The sequence below is a fragment of the Cavia porcellus genome, unplaced genomic scaffold (genome assembly GCF_034190915.1).
Source record: "Cavia porcellus strain 051 isolate PalLab524CR breed Dunkin Hartley unplaced genomic scaffold, mCavPor4.1 scaffold_26, whole genome shotgun sequence".
Lineage (NCBI taxonomy): Eukaryota > Metazoa > Chordata > Mammalia > Rodentia > Caviidae > Cavia > Cavia porcellus.
Window position 1 is genome coordinate 27205053 of NW_026947509.1, and position 15528 is coordinate 27220580.

Here is a 15528-nt window from a genome sequence, read left to right on the forward strand (position 1 = left end):
CAAGGAAGGGTGGTTCTCATGCAATCGTGATTGCCTTGTGATTGCCTGGCCATGACCATCAACCTCCTCTTCAACTCCACCATGGGAAATGTCTGCTCATTGTTAGCTTTTTTTGACTGGGAGATTTCATGTACGGATCGATATTTCCAGCTTCTCCTTGAAAAGTCAGGAGACCTGTCTCTCAGGCTGCCTCCACTTCCACTGGGCACTGTGCCCTGCACAGCTGCCCAGCATTCACCACCCGGCCATTGTGCCTCACTGTCCTGCCTCAGCCTCCACCCACCTCTGCCTGTCGCCCCCAGCCATGCCCGTGTCAGGGTCCTGGACTCACTTGAGGATTCACCCTGCTGGTGTTAATGTTTCACAGGGACGCTCTCCTTTGCTGGTCCTTCCCTAGTAGGCTAGATCTAGTCCTGAGTCCAATGAAACTCTCAGAGCACTAGTCCTTGGGCTGGCACTGATCTTGCTACCATCGGAAAAGAGAATTGAAATGTCCCCTCCCAAATAAAAGGGAGTTTGAGCCACATGCTATGTCACAAGCTTTTATTGATTCCACAGTACAGTGGTGTTTTATCTTTTATTTAGGTACAGTGAATCAAACTAAGGACCTTACACTTGCCAAACAGGTGCTGTGCCGTGGAAGCATATTCCCAGCCTTACAACAACAATTCGTGTTATTTTAAAGAGAAAAAATAAAACAAAATTCCAAAACACAATTGAGGTTAACAATGGTGTATACATTGCATATTGTTATTTTCAAATCACTTACTCAGAGGACAACTGCATTTAATCATCCACATAATACTAGCACCAACATTTCTCTTCAGTGACTCAGAGAAATTAGTATAACTTTCTTAACTATCTTTTATGTATATAATTTCTTTCAACTTGTCACACTAGTGAGACAATACATTTACACATGCATGTGTGATTTATTTCACTAATGAGTATGGTCTCAACTTGCATCCAGTTGCCTATAAAAGTCCCAAGATTATCCTTCTTTATGGTTAAGTAGTATTTCGTTGTATAAAAATAACACATTGTAGGGCCAGGGGTTCAGCTCAGGGACATGAGCACCTGCCTCCAAATGCTACGTTGTAAGTTTGATTCTTGATACCAAGACCACATTGTTTTCATTCATTGCTCAGTTGATGGGCATTTACAGTGTTTCCAAGATTTGGCTATTACAAATTGTACTGCTATAAACGTGGGTGCACTTTTATTGCTGTGGTATTCTGGGAAGATGCCTATGAGAATAGCTGGGTCAAATTGGACCTCCCATTCTAGAGTTTCTAAGAATCTCCACACTGATTTCCACAGTGGTTGTACCAGTCTAACTCCAGTGACAGTGGAGAAGGGTTCCTTTTTCCCCACAGATACTCAGCATTTGTTATTGGTTGATTTTTTATAATAGCCATTTATTCTGGGGTGAGGTGGAATCTAAGTATTGTTTTCATTTGCATCTCTCAAATGACAAGTGATTTTGAACATTTTTTCATGTATTTATTTGATGTTTGTGTTTCTTCATTTGAGATGTGTGTATTCATCTCAGATGCCAATTTTTGGATGGGGTCTTTAAATTTAGGAGTTTTTTTTGTAAGTTTTTGATAGTAACTCTTTGTCTGAGGAACACCAGAAAACACTTTCTCCCATGCTGTACATTGTCTCTTTGTTCTGTTAGTGATTTTTCTTGCTGTCCAAATGCTTTTTAACAAGATGAGATCTCAGTTGTTGGTTCTTTATGACAATTCTTGTGCAATCAGGGTTTTGTTCATAAAGTCTTGGCTTACACCAATATCTTCAAGAGTTTTACCTACTCTATATTCCAGTAGATTGCTTCAATTTTAATATTTAGATCTTTCATCCATTCTGAATTTAGTTTAGTGCATGATGAAAGATAAGAGTTCAACTTTATTTGTCAGCATGTGCAGAGCCAATTTTTACAGCACCGGGAAAAGAGGGTTTTAAAGAGCCTTTCTTCCAGTGAATGTGATTAGCACCTCTCAAACATAAGGTGGCTTAGTGTGTCTGTAGTTGTTTCTGCATCTTCTAATCTGTTTCACTGGTGTTCAGGCATGTTTTTGTTGTTACCGTTTTGTTTTAGCCGGTACCATGCTGTTTTTATCACTGCACCCTTACATATCAACTCAGGGATTGTGACACTCCCTGTCCTGCCTTTGTTACCAAGGGTTGCCTTTGCTAGTCTGGGTCTCTTCCAATTCCAGATGAATTTTAGGATTGTGTTCTCTAACTCTGCGAGATAAGTTATTGGAATTTTTATTGGGATTGCACTGACTCTGTATAAGAGTTTTGGAAGTATGGCTATTTTCATGATATTGGGTCTTCCTACAAAGAGCAGGAAATAGCTCTCCATTTTCTAATATCTTCTTTGATCTCCTTTTTCAGAATACTGTAGTTTTCGATGTAGAGGTCTTTTTCATCCTTCATTAAATTGATTATTAGGTATTTCATTTTTGGAGGGTGCAATTGTAAAAGGTGTTGTTTCTCTGATTTTGCTCTCAGTGTGTTTGTTATTCGTGTTCAGGAAGGCTATTGGTTTTTGTGTATTGACTTTTTATCTAGCTATACTATTGAATTTGTTTATTGAATATACCAGTTGTTTAGTGGAGTCTTTGGGGTCTGAGTATCATGTCATCTGCAAATAATGATAGTTTAACTTCCTCCTTTCCTATTTTTATTCCTTTTATTTCTCTCTCCTGTCTAGTTGCTCTGGCTAGAGTTTCCAGGACTATGTTGAATACAAGTGGAGACAGTGGATATCCCCGTCTTGATTTTAGAATGAAACCTTTTAGTCTTTGTCCATTTAGTATAAAGGTGGCTGTTGACCTGTCGTAGAGAAATTTTATCAGATTGGGATAGACTATTCAAATTTTCGTAGGGTTTTTATCATGAATGGACGCTGGACTTTGTCAAAGATTTTTCTGTACTTAAAGATGATTATATGGTTTTTATCATTGGCTCTATTAATATGTGTATTAAATTTATGGATTTACATATGTTGAATCATCCCTGCATCCCTGGGATGAATCCCACTTGATCATGGTGTATAATCTTCTTCACAATTTGCTGTATTGTTTGCCAGTATCTTATTGATTTTTGCATCTATATTCATTATGGAGGTTCACCTGTCATTCTTACTTAGTTGTGTCCTTGTCTGGTTTTGGTATCAGGGTAATGCTTGCTTCCAGTAATGAATATGGGAGTATTGCTTCCCATTCAATTGCATTGTAGAGTTTAAGTAGTAGTAGTGTTAGGTCTTCTCTAAATTTCTTGTAGAATTCAGCAGTTAATCTGTCAGGGCCTGGGCTTTTCTTTATTGACAGACTTTCAATTACATCTTCAATTTCATTGATTGATATTGGTTTGTTTAGAAAGTTTATATCTTCTTGATTCAGCTTTGGTAACTCATATGTATCTAGAAAGTTGTCCGTTTCTTCTGTATTTTCCATCTTACTAGAATACAGTTTTTCAAAGTAGGTATAGATGATTTTCTGGATTTCTGAAGGGTCTGCTGTACTTCACCCTTATCATTTCTAATTTTGTGGATTTGATTCTTTTCTTTCTTTTTTTTGGTAAGATTGACTAAGGAGTTACTGATTTTATTTAATCCTTCAAAGAATTAACTCTTCAATTGGTTTTTAGTCTCCAATGCATAAATTTCTGCTCTAACTTGATAATTTCCTCCCTCATACAAGCTTTTGCCTTAGCCCGCTTTTCTCTTTCCAGAAGTTCTAGATTCCTCACCATGAAGTTGTTTCTATCCATTTCCTGTTTTTCTTATATGGGCATTTACTATGATAAAATTTCCCTCTTAGGACTGCTTTCACTGTGTCCTATAGTCAATTGTACTGTCCTTATCATTTATCTGTAAAAACTAATTTCTTAATTCCATCTGTGACCCATTGGCTGTTTAGCATGGTGCTATTTAATTTCCATGTTTATGAAACTTGTGGTTTCTTTTGCCATGGATTTCCAGTTTCAACGCATTGTGGGCTGAAAGTATGTATAGAATAATGATATTCCCTGTGCATTTACTTAAGCATATCCGATGAGCCAATATGTGGTTTATTTTGGAGAACATACCAAGTGCAGCTGAGAACAGTGTGTATTCTTATGTTGTGGGATATAACACTCTGTAGACATCTACTGAATAAATTTGTTCAAAACTTTGGTTCAGGGCTGGGGATTTAGCTCAGTGGCATAAGTGCCTGCTTTGCAAGCACACGGTTGAGAGTTCGATACCCGGTACCGATAAAAAAAAGTTTGGTTCAGTTCTAATATTTTTTTCTAGTTGATCTTTCTGTGACAGTGGCTGTGGAGCTCTCCCAATGCAATTGCATTAGGGCTTGATTTTTCATGTCTGTTAGTAGTTTTATATAGTTGGTGCACTAGTATTTGTTGCACATATATTTGATTGTTATCTTTTCCTCTTGGATTGTTCCCTTTACCTGTATATAGTGAACTTCTTTATCTTGCTTAGTCTGACTTGAAATTCACTTTGTCTGCAAGTAGAATAGCTACCCCTGTTTTTTCCTGGATTCCTGTCACAGAGTATTCTTTTCTATCCTTTCAGTCCATGAATTTCTTTTTGAATTAAATGTTTCCTGTATGCAATATATTGAATTTTGCTCCTTGATCCCTTCTCCCAGTCTGTCTTTTGATAGCTGAATTAGAACCATTAACATTGATGGCTGTAATGGATACATACTGATATTTTTGTCATGACTTTTCCTGTTGCTGGCTCTACCCAGCCCCGCTTTTTTTCCCTTCCATCTAATTGTTTGCCTTGTCTGGTCGATTCCTTCTACTGGGGTTTATGGAGCTGTAGCTCTTACTATTTCTTTCTAGAATGTCCTTCAGAATATTTTGGGAACTTGTTTGGTGGTTATAAATTTCCTCAGCTGTTATTTCTCCACCAGTTTTGAAAGATACTTTTGTAAGGCACATCAATCTGGGTTGAAAGTTGTTTTCCTTTAGAGCTCAGAATAATTCACTCTAAGCTTTCCTTGACTTGAGACTTTGCACTGAGGAGTAAGCTGTGATTCTGATGGGCTTTTCTTTATAGGTGACTTATTCTTTTTCCCCAACAGCTTTTAAGATTCTATTCTTGTGTTGAGTCTTTGGAATTTGGACTGTGATATGAATGGCTATAAGATTCTGTTTCTCTGCCAGGGAAGTTTTCTGTCATGTCTGTGACCATTTTCTTGATGTCATTTGTGATTATCTCCTGCCTTTTCATTGACTACAATCAATCTTAAATTATTCTTCTTTATCTCATTTAGTAGCTGCTGGATTGATTTCTCATGGTCCTTTGCTATTTTTGAGAAAGCTTTCTTTTCCTGGTCACTAATTGCAAGGCTATCAGTATCTAAGATCTTATCCTCACATTGGCCTCATCTACATCCAAAACTTTCAATGAAATTTTTAACATGCTGGATATCTGCTTCAATCTGCTTTATGGATTCCATTTCTTTCATGTGCTGAGCTTCCATAATTTCCTTAAGCTCCTTTATATTTGGTCTATATCTGCTCTAGCGTCAGTAAGCATGGCCCTTATTTTGGATATCATCTCTACAGCAGCATTTTAAACACTTCTACTTAATGGCTAATTTGAACAGAGAGTTTCCAGAATTATCTATCACAAACCAAAGGCTTTTTACTTTTAGGAAACAGCCCAAATTTCCCTCCAAACTGATGGTAACAGTTTAAATCCCACCAACCTGAAGGCAAAAACAGAGTGACATTAAATTGTTACTGAATCCATACTGATTTTCACAGTGAAAAAAATTGTTATTGTTACTTCAATTCCACAGTTGCTGTGCAGGTGAGAGCAGTGTCACACATTGTGGTTGTGGGCCATGGCTGCCTGCCTACACAGGCCCTCCTTACAGTTCCCTGCTGTCTCTGGGACAGGTTGTCCTTCCCTGCTCTGGATTCCTATCACATCCACCTTCTCTGAAAGCTGCAAACTTCGCCTGGTGCTTGAGCAGGAACTCACGCTGAAAAGCTCATCTTCCTCAACATGTGGCAATTTTTCCCATTCTTGGCTTGACCGAAATTCCTCTTGCACCTTTTCCCTTTGCAAGGACTCCTGTTACCTGTACATAGGCTCATCTTAGATGTGAATCCCACACCACTTTCCCCAGGGAGTCTCACACACCTTCCTGTGGGCTGAGCCAGGTGACCCTACCCACAGTTTCAGGGCCCTGGCTCTCAGCAAGTGCCCACCTTCCTCACTGTCTCTATTCACCTTTCTTTGGAAGTCACTGACTCAATTTCCATATATTCTCTCTATTATTCTCAAGTTCACTGTAGCACCTCTAATCCTACTCGAAATGTCCTTACACTGTCCCCGGGAGCTGCCTGCTCTGGGCTGACTCCCCAGAAAAATGGGGAACACCTGCACATAGCCCACCCACAGTGGGAGAATTGCAGACGTGGGATCCTGAGGGTAGAGGCCCTGAATGACACAGAAGGAACCCCTACCTCGCAAGCAAGCCCTGACTGGGCATCTGGGCTCTGCATGTGAGTGCCAACATCTTCTGGGCTCCCCAGGTGCCCCACTCTCCCAGATTTTTGGTGACAGGTGTGTGACTCCACTGTACCCACTGGGCCCCAGGCATGCAGGGAGCTCGTCCTGCTAGCCAGAGGCCTCAGGTCCTCCTTGTGGATGACAGAGGAAGACGGCCCCCCACCCAACACGATCTCCAGACAACCAAGATCAAACACCATTCCCAGCTCCCTGAGTTCATGAGTCTTACTCCTTCAGCATTCCTCTGGCTAGTGCTGGAGGGGAATGTGGAGCTCCTACCATGGGCTCAGCTGAATGAGCAGTTTGGTATGGTCTCTAAATCTAAACCAAACCGTTCTCAGTCGGAAATAAACTGCTCACCACGCTGCCATTTGCAGGTCCAGCTCTGAGAGTGGTCCTGGGTTCTTCCCTGAGAATCAGTGCCACATTGGGTCAAGGAAGTTCTGGAAAATGCTCTGAGGTCCTTTGGGACCACAGCCCAGTCTGCCTGTCAAGCATGTCCCCTGGAAGCCCTCTCACCTCAGGGACAGGTGGACTGTGCCCCTGGTGGGTCAGCCTGAGGGTCTGTGGCCTGGATGTCCAAGGAAGGCTGGAGAGGGGCAGGCCCCAAGGTCCCTAGTGCTCCAGGAAGGGTATTCTTTTACGGGGTTTCTGGGGGAACTGCAGCGTGTACAATCGGGCCACATACTGTAGCTCAGGCATCACCATCCTTTGGCACAGATGTAGCGTGGCGTTGTCCAGCCCCGGCCGCAGGACATATCCCAGGATGTCTGCATCACCAGACTGGTAGGGGCGCAGCCGCGGGTCTGCGATGCTCGCCCCGCTGCGAGGCGCTGTGTCCTCCAAACATAGAGTCTGGAGCTCCAGGCGGCGAGCACGCAGCTGCTCCACCTCTGCGCGCAGGCGACGCGGGCCCAGCTCAGCGCGCACGCGCGTCCAGAAAGTGTGGTTGAAGTGCAGGTACAAGCGCCAGTCCAGGGCGCTCCAGCTCAGCGCGCGCTCCCGGCCCTGGGGAGACAGGCGCACCACGCTGTGCGGGCTGCGCGCGTTTAGCCGAAAGGCTACCACGTCGTCCATTTGCCAGTGCAGTAAGCGCCGCAGCAGTACCATGGACTCGTCAAAGTACTCGGCGATTAGCACCAACTGGAAGCGCTGCTCCACCTCCACCAGGCGAGCACGCACGTATGCGTCATCAGCAGCAGCATCGTTGTTGAAGCCCAGGTCAAACCACATGCTGTTGCGCGCGTACGCGTTCCTCAGCCCGGCACTGCTGTTGTAAAAGCGGTGCGGCGCCTTCAGGAAGGCTTCCAGGCTGCTAGCAGCGCGGAAAGCAGGTGCATAGTTCTTATAGTAGATAAAGGAGGACTCGAGCTGGGTGACCGGGTGCCGAAGGATGGAGAAGTAGAAGGTGTCGTTGGGCATGATCTTCTGCACCTGTGGAGACAGAGCGGGAGGTGCTGCAGGCTTGCGGAGATGCCGGGGCCCAGGTACACAGAGAGCGCCCTCCTGATGCCCTCGTGCTTCAGGGCAACCAGCTAGCCAGCCATGCTGCTGCAGGGAGGCCGGGCACAGCCCGCGGATCTCTGGCATCTGAGTTCCTCCTCACTCCTGTTTCCCATAGGGATCCCCATGTTACTCACTGGGGTGACAGTCCAGGACACCCTTGGGCTGCCTGTCTCCACCAGCACAGCCACGTGCTACTCTCCTCCCGCGTCGCCTCTCCCCGCCCAGCCCCGCCCTGCCAGTCCAGGCCTCCGTGCAGCCCACCACCCAGAAAGACTGTGTTCTGGGCTGCACCTGTGCCAAGTCATATCACACACACAATTCTGTTTGGAAGGAAAATCAGTGGAGCCTCGGAAGAGCTGATCCCTCAGCAGAGACCCAGATGACCAGGAGGGATTTCTGTGAGGCACATCCTCACCAGAGTATTGGTACCGAGGTCCAGAGCAGAAAGAGTTGCAGGCATAGGAACCAGACAGAACTACCGGTGCCAGGCAGAGGACTGCAGGTTGCTGGATCTCATTCCAAGAGCAACTGCAGGCCCCTGGCAGCCTGGAGTAAGAATTCTGCTCCACTTCCTGGCTTCTGCCACCCTGAACCTGTAGTCCCCACTTTGCCCAGCCTTAGGACCCTACCTCGGGCAGGTTGAACCGCAGGTGGTTGCACATGATGTTGAATTGTCGAGGAGGCCCAGGGTGAGGCCCAGCCTGCAGAGCACCCTCCACGTAACGCGTCACAAAGAGCCAGGGGAAGCCCAGGTGGAAACTTCGGCCCACAGGCAGCGCCACAGACAGGTTGTGCATCTCAGCATAGCGGTAGAGGATGTTGAGCACTGTGCTGCTAGCTGTCTTGTGTGTCTTGAGGAACATGATGTTGGTAACAGGTGGCCTCTCCACCTCAGCCCTGAGCTGGCTGGACGGAGGGCCCAGGAAGGCTCAACCCTGGCAATGTGCCATTTGCAGAACCATGCCCAGACAGCCCTTCTCTCCACACCCCCAACCTGAATCCCCAACCCCAGCCCCATCATTGTGGCCCTTGTCTACAGCCCCCCTCACCCTGCAGCCCAGGAGGCCCACTGGGACAGATGATTTCCCAGGCTACAGGCTATGCGCCAGCTCAAACACCTCTCAGACTTACAACCTGCTACCTGGTATCAAGGTACCCACATAGCACTGGCCCACTGACCTCAACCACACATCCATTATTCCCAAGCTGACCCCAAGCCTTCATCCTGGGACAGAAGGGCCCTGAATTGAAGCCAGCCCAACATGGGGCCACAGTGGACAGGTGCTGGGTCCTCCCTACCCCAATGCCAGAGGGCAAGGTCCAGAGCCCTGCACTGGCCTGGGAACCAAGGGATGGGCAGGAGCACATGCAGAGTTGGGGCTTCTTGCCAGAAGTGCCATCAGCTGGGAAGATTACTTGTGGGATTCTGGCAGTAAGAAAACACAGGTTTGACCTTCACCCTCCCTGACCTCACACTGAGGGCCAGGTTACCTCTTCAGGGGGCCCGGGACACTAACATCTCCCAGGAAGGCCCGTTGGCCTCTCCAGTATGGGAGATAGAAGCTCAATGGGGACATGTGACCCACCACAGGCTGCCAGGAGGTGCTGATGCGCCATAGTGGACAGGATGAGGTCCTAGCCCAGCCCTTAGGATTGCAGAGGTAGGGACTTCTCCTAGGGCACAGGGACCCCACACTTGACTTACGGCAGTAACAGCTTGACATGAGTATGTAGGACGCCAACCAGCAGGAGCACAGCCAACACCACAAGGAGGAGGATGGTCCAGAGTGACCTGTGGGTGAACCTCAGTGTCACAAAGGCCCACACAACCCTTCCTCATCCTGGTCCTAACCGTGTCACACCAACACACCCAGCTCAGCCCACTCTATCCAGGACCAGGAGAACAGGGTACAAGGGCCAGGTGGACAGGGAGAGAGACACAGGCCATTGTCAAGCTCCAAGACCCCATGACTGTACTGCACACCTAAACCCATCATAGGGCACCAACTTGTGCCAGTATGTAAGGGTGACAAGAGCTGGAGGAAGTCATGATATTGAACCCAGTGATGGGTTGGCACCCTGCTAAAGGACACACAGTTCATGTCTTATACTCCGCCCCTTTCCTGGAAGGACATATGTGGTAGTCTAACCCTAACCCTAACCCTAATCCTGCTAGCAACTGACTGGCTGACAATGGACTAAGGCAGGTATCTGGCATGGTGGGGCACATGCATCTACTCAGGATGGGAGAGCAGGAACTGCAAGCAGTGAGACAGGGTTCCCTACCTTGCTGACCAGAACAAGGCCCTCACATTTCTGATGCAAGAGGCTCACGTTTGGGCAAAGGCCCTACAGAAGATTCCTAGTCTGAGTACTGGGGTGCTCCTGGGCCTTCTCACTGGCCAGAGTTGGGCTGGACATGCAAGAGAATCACCACCAAGACCACACCCATGTGTCCAGGTGGTAGCCACAGCTTTACAAGTCACCTCCTGTTCCATGTGCTCTCCTGTTTTCCATTCCAAAAGTATGGGTCTCAGAAATGCAGATGGGAGGATGAGAAGTTCCTTAAGTGCATACATGACAGTTCCGAGCCCCAGGGCAGTACCCCCATCCAGCCCTGCAAGGCTCCCCTCTAGCCACACTTTCATCCTACAGGCCTAATACTCTTACCTCCACACTTTCCCCCAAAGACCTCTGGCCACAGCTCAGAGCAGCCTGGAACATCTCCCTGGGCCACAGTGGACCAAGGGGCCTTTGTGGGCTTCACATTTGCGGTGTACAGAAACTTTGTGGGTGCTCAGGCCCAGGGCAGGAAAGGACAGATGGAGAAAAGTGAGTGGCCAACAATGATGGTCAGCATCCCTGTTGGGGGTGCCACCTCTGAGTGAAAGGGGATGACTGCTCTCCATCCCTACAGGACTACCCTGAGTCAGGTCCTAAGTCACCAAGGAGCCATGGCTTTTAGACAGTAGCTCCTGGGAAGGTGGCTGTGAAGCCTGTGCCTGAGGGACGGGATGTTTTACAGCCCCATATAGTTAGGATTTAACCCACCTGATAAGAGCCCTGTGGGACTTATCTGTCACTTACTTGGCCCTCCATTTATTTGTTCCAGATAAAGCCCTTCCTCAAACATGAACACATTGCCGCCCAGCACACACTGGCCATCTGATGGTCCACCAAGAGACTGCCAAGGCAGGAGCAGTCCTGAGACCCGGCATTGGGGCAGAGATTGAGGATGTGCCCAGCTGGTCACCTGACCCTACTCTAGCTACACACACCACCCTGCAAACCCACTACTTGCCTGAGGAGGGGACACAAGAGCCACAGCCCAGAGACCTGCACACTACCCCGGCGAGCCTAACCTCTCTCATTTGTGGAAGGACAAAAACAAAGTTAAAAAGTAAATAGCATTTCCCAGGTACAAAAAGGAAAACTAATTCTCCCCTTAGGACATGGACTTAAGCATCTCTTGGCTGTGAATCTACCCTTGAGACAGAGATGAACCTCTTAAAAGTTTAACAAGCTTGCTGCCACCATCCCAACTGAATGCTAACCAGGAAGGTGGCCAACTGATACCTGACTGGCTGTCAATACAAGCGGCTCCCTGCATTAAAGGTCACAGACATTTCTTCTCTGTGGTAAGACCAGCAAGCTTGTGCACAGGGCTCCGAGACTCCAGGAGGCCCCAGGATGGACTCAAGGAAGTGGTGCTGCTCAGTCTCCTGCCTGGGCTGTGTGGCCGCCCTTCTTGAGAGCCTGGGTGCCATGGATGCACCCACCACGCATCCTCTTGGTATGACCATGATATCAACCCAAACAACCCCATGCCCTCATCTATCTTCATCCTGAGAAGGAATTAGTATTTACTTTTAAATTTTAAATTTGTGTTGCCTCCATCAGAAAAGGCAATCTAGCCAGTCAGCAGCAGGGGACCTGGCACCCACTGAAGCCCTCAGCTCACTGTGGCCTGGGGCTTCGCTCCAGGGCCTGTAATTTGTCCATAATGATTTTCAGGAACAGCTAGTTCCGTCTGCCTGTGGGTGCTGAGGGGCAGCTGCCATGACCACTTTTACCCTACAGGCCCTTCCTCCCAGGGAGAGGCAACGAAGGGACAAAGGCTTGCCCAGGACTGACAACCCTACCCACCCTGGAGCTTCTCATAGCCTTCCAGGCTGAGAGGCACAGTAGGGGTAGGAACCCTGCTGTTCACAGGAAAGAAGGCCCTATGCCAGATTGTTCACACTGTCTCCAGACCTGCCTGGCAGGAGCCCCAAACCTTTGCATCCCCAGACATGTTGTCACTACAGCACAGCAGCAGGCAGCTCAAGCCTCCACACACAGGTGCCCAGAGGACCTACCCAGGGCCACCCCTAGGGCCACCCAGGACCCAGAGCCTGCACCACAGGCCAGTAACCAAGGAGAGGTGGATGGTCCTATCTCAGAGACTGTGTGAGTCATAACCATATCTTCAAGGGGAGAGGGAACTGGTGGACCCAGGGACAGCTGGAATGTTTTATCCAAGTACATCTTTCTGGATGTTTCTTTCAGCAGGGGCTTAGCCACTAATGGATGGGGAAACTGAGGCTTTCTATCCCCAGGCACCACCTGAGCAGCCTTCCCCTGCCATGAGGTCTGCACCACATACCTTACCCATGAGGACCTGTCTGCATCCCAGGTCAGGGGTCACCCAGATCTGAACATGGGCCACTGACAGGTTGGGGTGACATCCCAGCACCTACCAGCACATCACCCACTTGGTTGGGGTATGAGACAGGTCATCAGGCTCTATACCTAATTCAGACACAAGCCAGGCTTTTTCATGGTGACTTCTATGGCCAGAGCTACTCCTCTCCTAGACTCAACCTCAGGTGGGGACCCAACCAGTCTGGAAGACATTGACTTCTCAGTGAGGGGCTGGGTCTGGGGCTTCCCAGACAGGGAGTTAGCCTCTGCCCTCTCAGGAGGTTCTTCTAGATCCCTATCCCACCCAGACATGACCACCAGTATGGACATTGGCAAGCTGGCCAAGCTTCCACACTCTACCAACCCCAGGAGTAGAGCCACAAAGCCCCAAGGCTACAGCTCGTCACAGGGCCACAGAATCCTGTCCGTTGGTGAGACTCCTGGAAGGCATGTTTCAGCATGGCCCACAGCCACAGACCAGAGTCCCTGACAGCAATGGAACCTACTGGGGATGCCTCCAAGTTAGGGTCACCATGAACCTCGTAGTGGCTGAGACTTTGTGCCTGAGGCATCACAGCCAGGAGTCCTAGCAGGTAGGGCCCTGACGGGCAACTTTCAGCCTAGGGGATTCCGGGCATAGACTCTGTGTCCCTGCTATCTTTACTAGCAGACTGGATTTACCACAATCAGTGGACAGGACTGGGACCCATGCAGGCCAGTGGTCTTTCATCTCTGCTGCATGTGGCTCCTACAACTGGCCACAGCTACAGATGCCCCTGACTGGTTGTGGTGCCCACCCCATCCCTGAGTCCCCACATCTATCACTCCTTGCTTTGCTAACCAAATGCCCTGGGCCTGGAGCCAAACCTCCTGCATGTACAGTCCTAGGACAGTGGACAGGAGCTCATTGGGTGGTGTTGTGCAGGGCCAGGAAATGACTCAACATAACTGGGGAAGTGCGTGAGCCCCATGAGCTCCAGGAGTCAAGAGCACCCAGAGCCCCCAAGGCCAAGGACTTGCAGGATGTAAACCCTAGCACTCACTGAGGAAACCCATTCTGCAGCAGCAAAGACAAGATCCCAGATCAGTGTCCAGAAGTCCCCAGCTCCCCAGGCAACAGCCCTTTCAGGCTGCATGGGAGCTTGGGCCTTTCTCAGGACTGATCACAGCTAGCTTCAGGAAGACCAGCTGTCCACTACCATTAACTGTACACAGTTTAAAATAAGATATGGTGGCAACTCCTGGTTATGGGGGGCAGGGATCAGAGGCTCTGAGCTGGAGGGAACCTGGGGACACCATCACAAGTATCCTCACAAGTCACGTATGCAAAATTGGCTAGAGTCAGGATATGGGAAGTGGTGGAGGCTCCACCCTCCAGGAACCCCCAAAACACCAGAGAAGCCACGGGAGTAGACTGCAAGGTATCTAAAGCACCCCTGCCTCTGTCCCGCCTAGACAGAAGGAAAACCTAACTCTCCCTATCCCCTGGGGAGGTTTACATCCTCAGTCCCCCGCACAGAGGTGAAGACAGGGACCCTACCCTCTCCAAGGGCCCACTCCCTGCTTTTGAGCATCCTAAAATGCACAGAAGTGTGAGGGACTCCAGCCAAAGACTGTCCTCTAAGTACAAACCTAGCCTTGGGACAGAGACTTCACCCAGACCCCAGGCCACAAAATCCCATGGGTCCCCAGGCCCCAGGTACCCACAATCACCCAACTCTGAGTAGGACAGGGAGGGGTTTCTCTGCCATCTAAAATGAAACAAAAAGAGGCCAAACTTAGAGAAACCTTAGAGGTAAAATTCCCAAATCCAAGCAGAATTCTAAGACAAACTCTTCTCTCCAGGCTTCTCAAGACACCCAGGGAGCAAAGCACCTTGATCCACTGTGCCACCCTGCACCCATGTCTCACCTCTGAAAGCCACCCAGCAGAGACACCATGCTGCCTTAGGACTCCAGCAATGGCACCAGCAGGTGAGGTCTGAGTGGCCTCAGGTCCCGCCCGCCAGGCTCCCCCAGCTGTCAGCTGCCTGGGATGGGGCGGAGGCACCATGTGGGGTGTGGCCACTGTGGCCAAGTGCCATCTTAATTCTCAAGAATCTCACCTGCTGGCTCCCAGTGTGGGCCACACCCTTGCCCCTCACCTCAGTCAAAGGATTTAATTGTTCCATTCTCAGAAAGAGCTGGGTCACCTCCTGGGCTAGAGTGGGAAGCTGAGCTCCTCTCTGGGCCTCTTCATCTCCATCCCCAGGCAGACCCTGGCAGCCCAACTGGGTATCCAAAAGGACCAGTCCCATCTCACCCACCTACCCTCAGAGCCCCTGGACATAGCCTGGTAGGCATAGAAGGACCAGCAAGGGCTCCCCTCCCACTGCTGAGGGTGAAAAGAGTTCACTTTTCAGAGTTAAAATTCCTGAAACTAGCTACTTCCTAAGCAGATTTGTCTTCCTGTCTTCTATTAATGCCAGCTACATATTATCTTTATCCAGTCATACCCTAAACTCATACATCATCTCAAGCACTTATTTCCCATAACTCCTTGGCTGGAGTTTGAATTTGTGTACTTACAACATATATAATGTCGTTTTCTTTTAGACCAATCAGTAATAATGAGCTAAGATATAACCAATCAATAACCACCAAATACTCTGCTTCTGTACTTCTTGCTTGCAAGTATAAGCCTTAGAGTACCAAAGATCAGGACCTGATACTTTGTTGATTGATTGAATCCCTCTCAGGCCCATCAATGTAAAATAAATCTGCCTCCAGATCTGTGTACTGTTTACC

At 48.4% G+C, this 15528-nt stretch overlaps 1 protein-coding gene across 2 annotated transcripts; it reads right to left on the minus strand.

The window, feature by feature from the left end:
• Window positions 1–528: 528 nt before the first annotated feature.
• LOC100729740 (galactose-3-O-sulfotransferase 2-like) lies at window positions 529–14727 on the minus strand. Of its 2 annotated transcripts, none has more exons than XM_003474358.4 (4): window positions 14654–14727; window positions 9765–9851; window positions 8689–8965; window positions 529–7987 (listed from the first exon to the last, which is right to left on the minus strand). In XM_003474358.4, exons 1-4 carry the CDS (start codon window positions 14680–14682, stop codon window positions 7169–7171), a joined length of 1212 nt encoding a protein of 403 aa, XP_003474406.1. In that variant the 5' UTR covers window positions 14683–14727; the 3' UTR covers window positions 529–7168. The 2 variants fall into 2 exon arrangements, with proteins under 2 accessions (XP_003474406.1, XP_063093019.1); XM_063236949.1 differs by having other exon boundaries at window positions 8689–9485; window positions 14654–14701.
• Window positions 14728–15528: the final 801 nt, after the last annotated feature.

Coding starts and splice junctions, on each gene's coding strand:
- LOC100729740 (XM_003474358.4), bottom strand. CDS start 14,682: ATGGTGTCTCTGCTGGGTGGCTTTCAGAG. Junction 9,852..14,653: donor CTGCTGGGTGGCTTTCAGAG/GTGAGACATGGG, acceptor GTTCACCCACAG/GTCACTCTGGACCATCCTCC. Junction 7,988..8,688: donor TGCGGTTCAACCTGCCCGAG/GTAGGGTCCTAA, acceptor CTGTCTCCACAG/GTGCAGAAGATCATGCCCAA.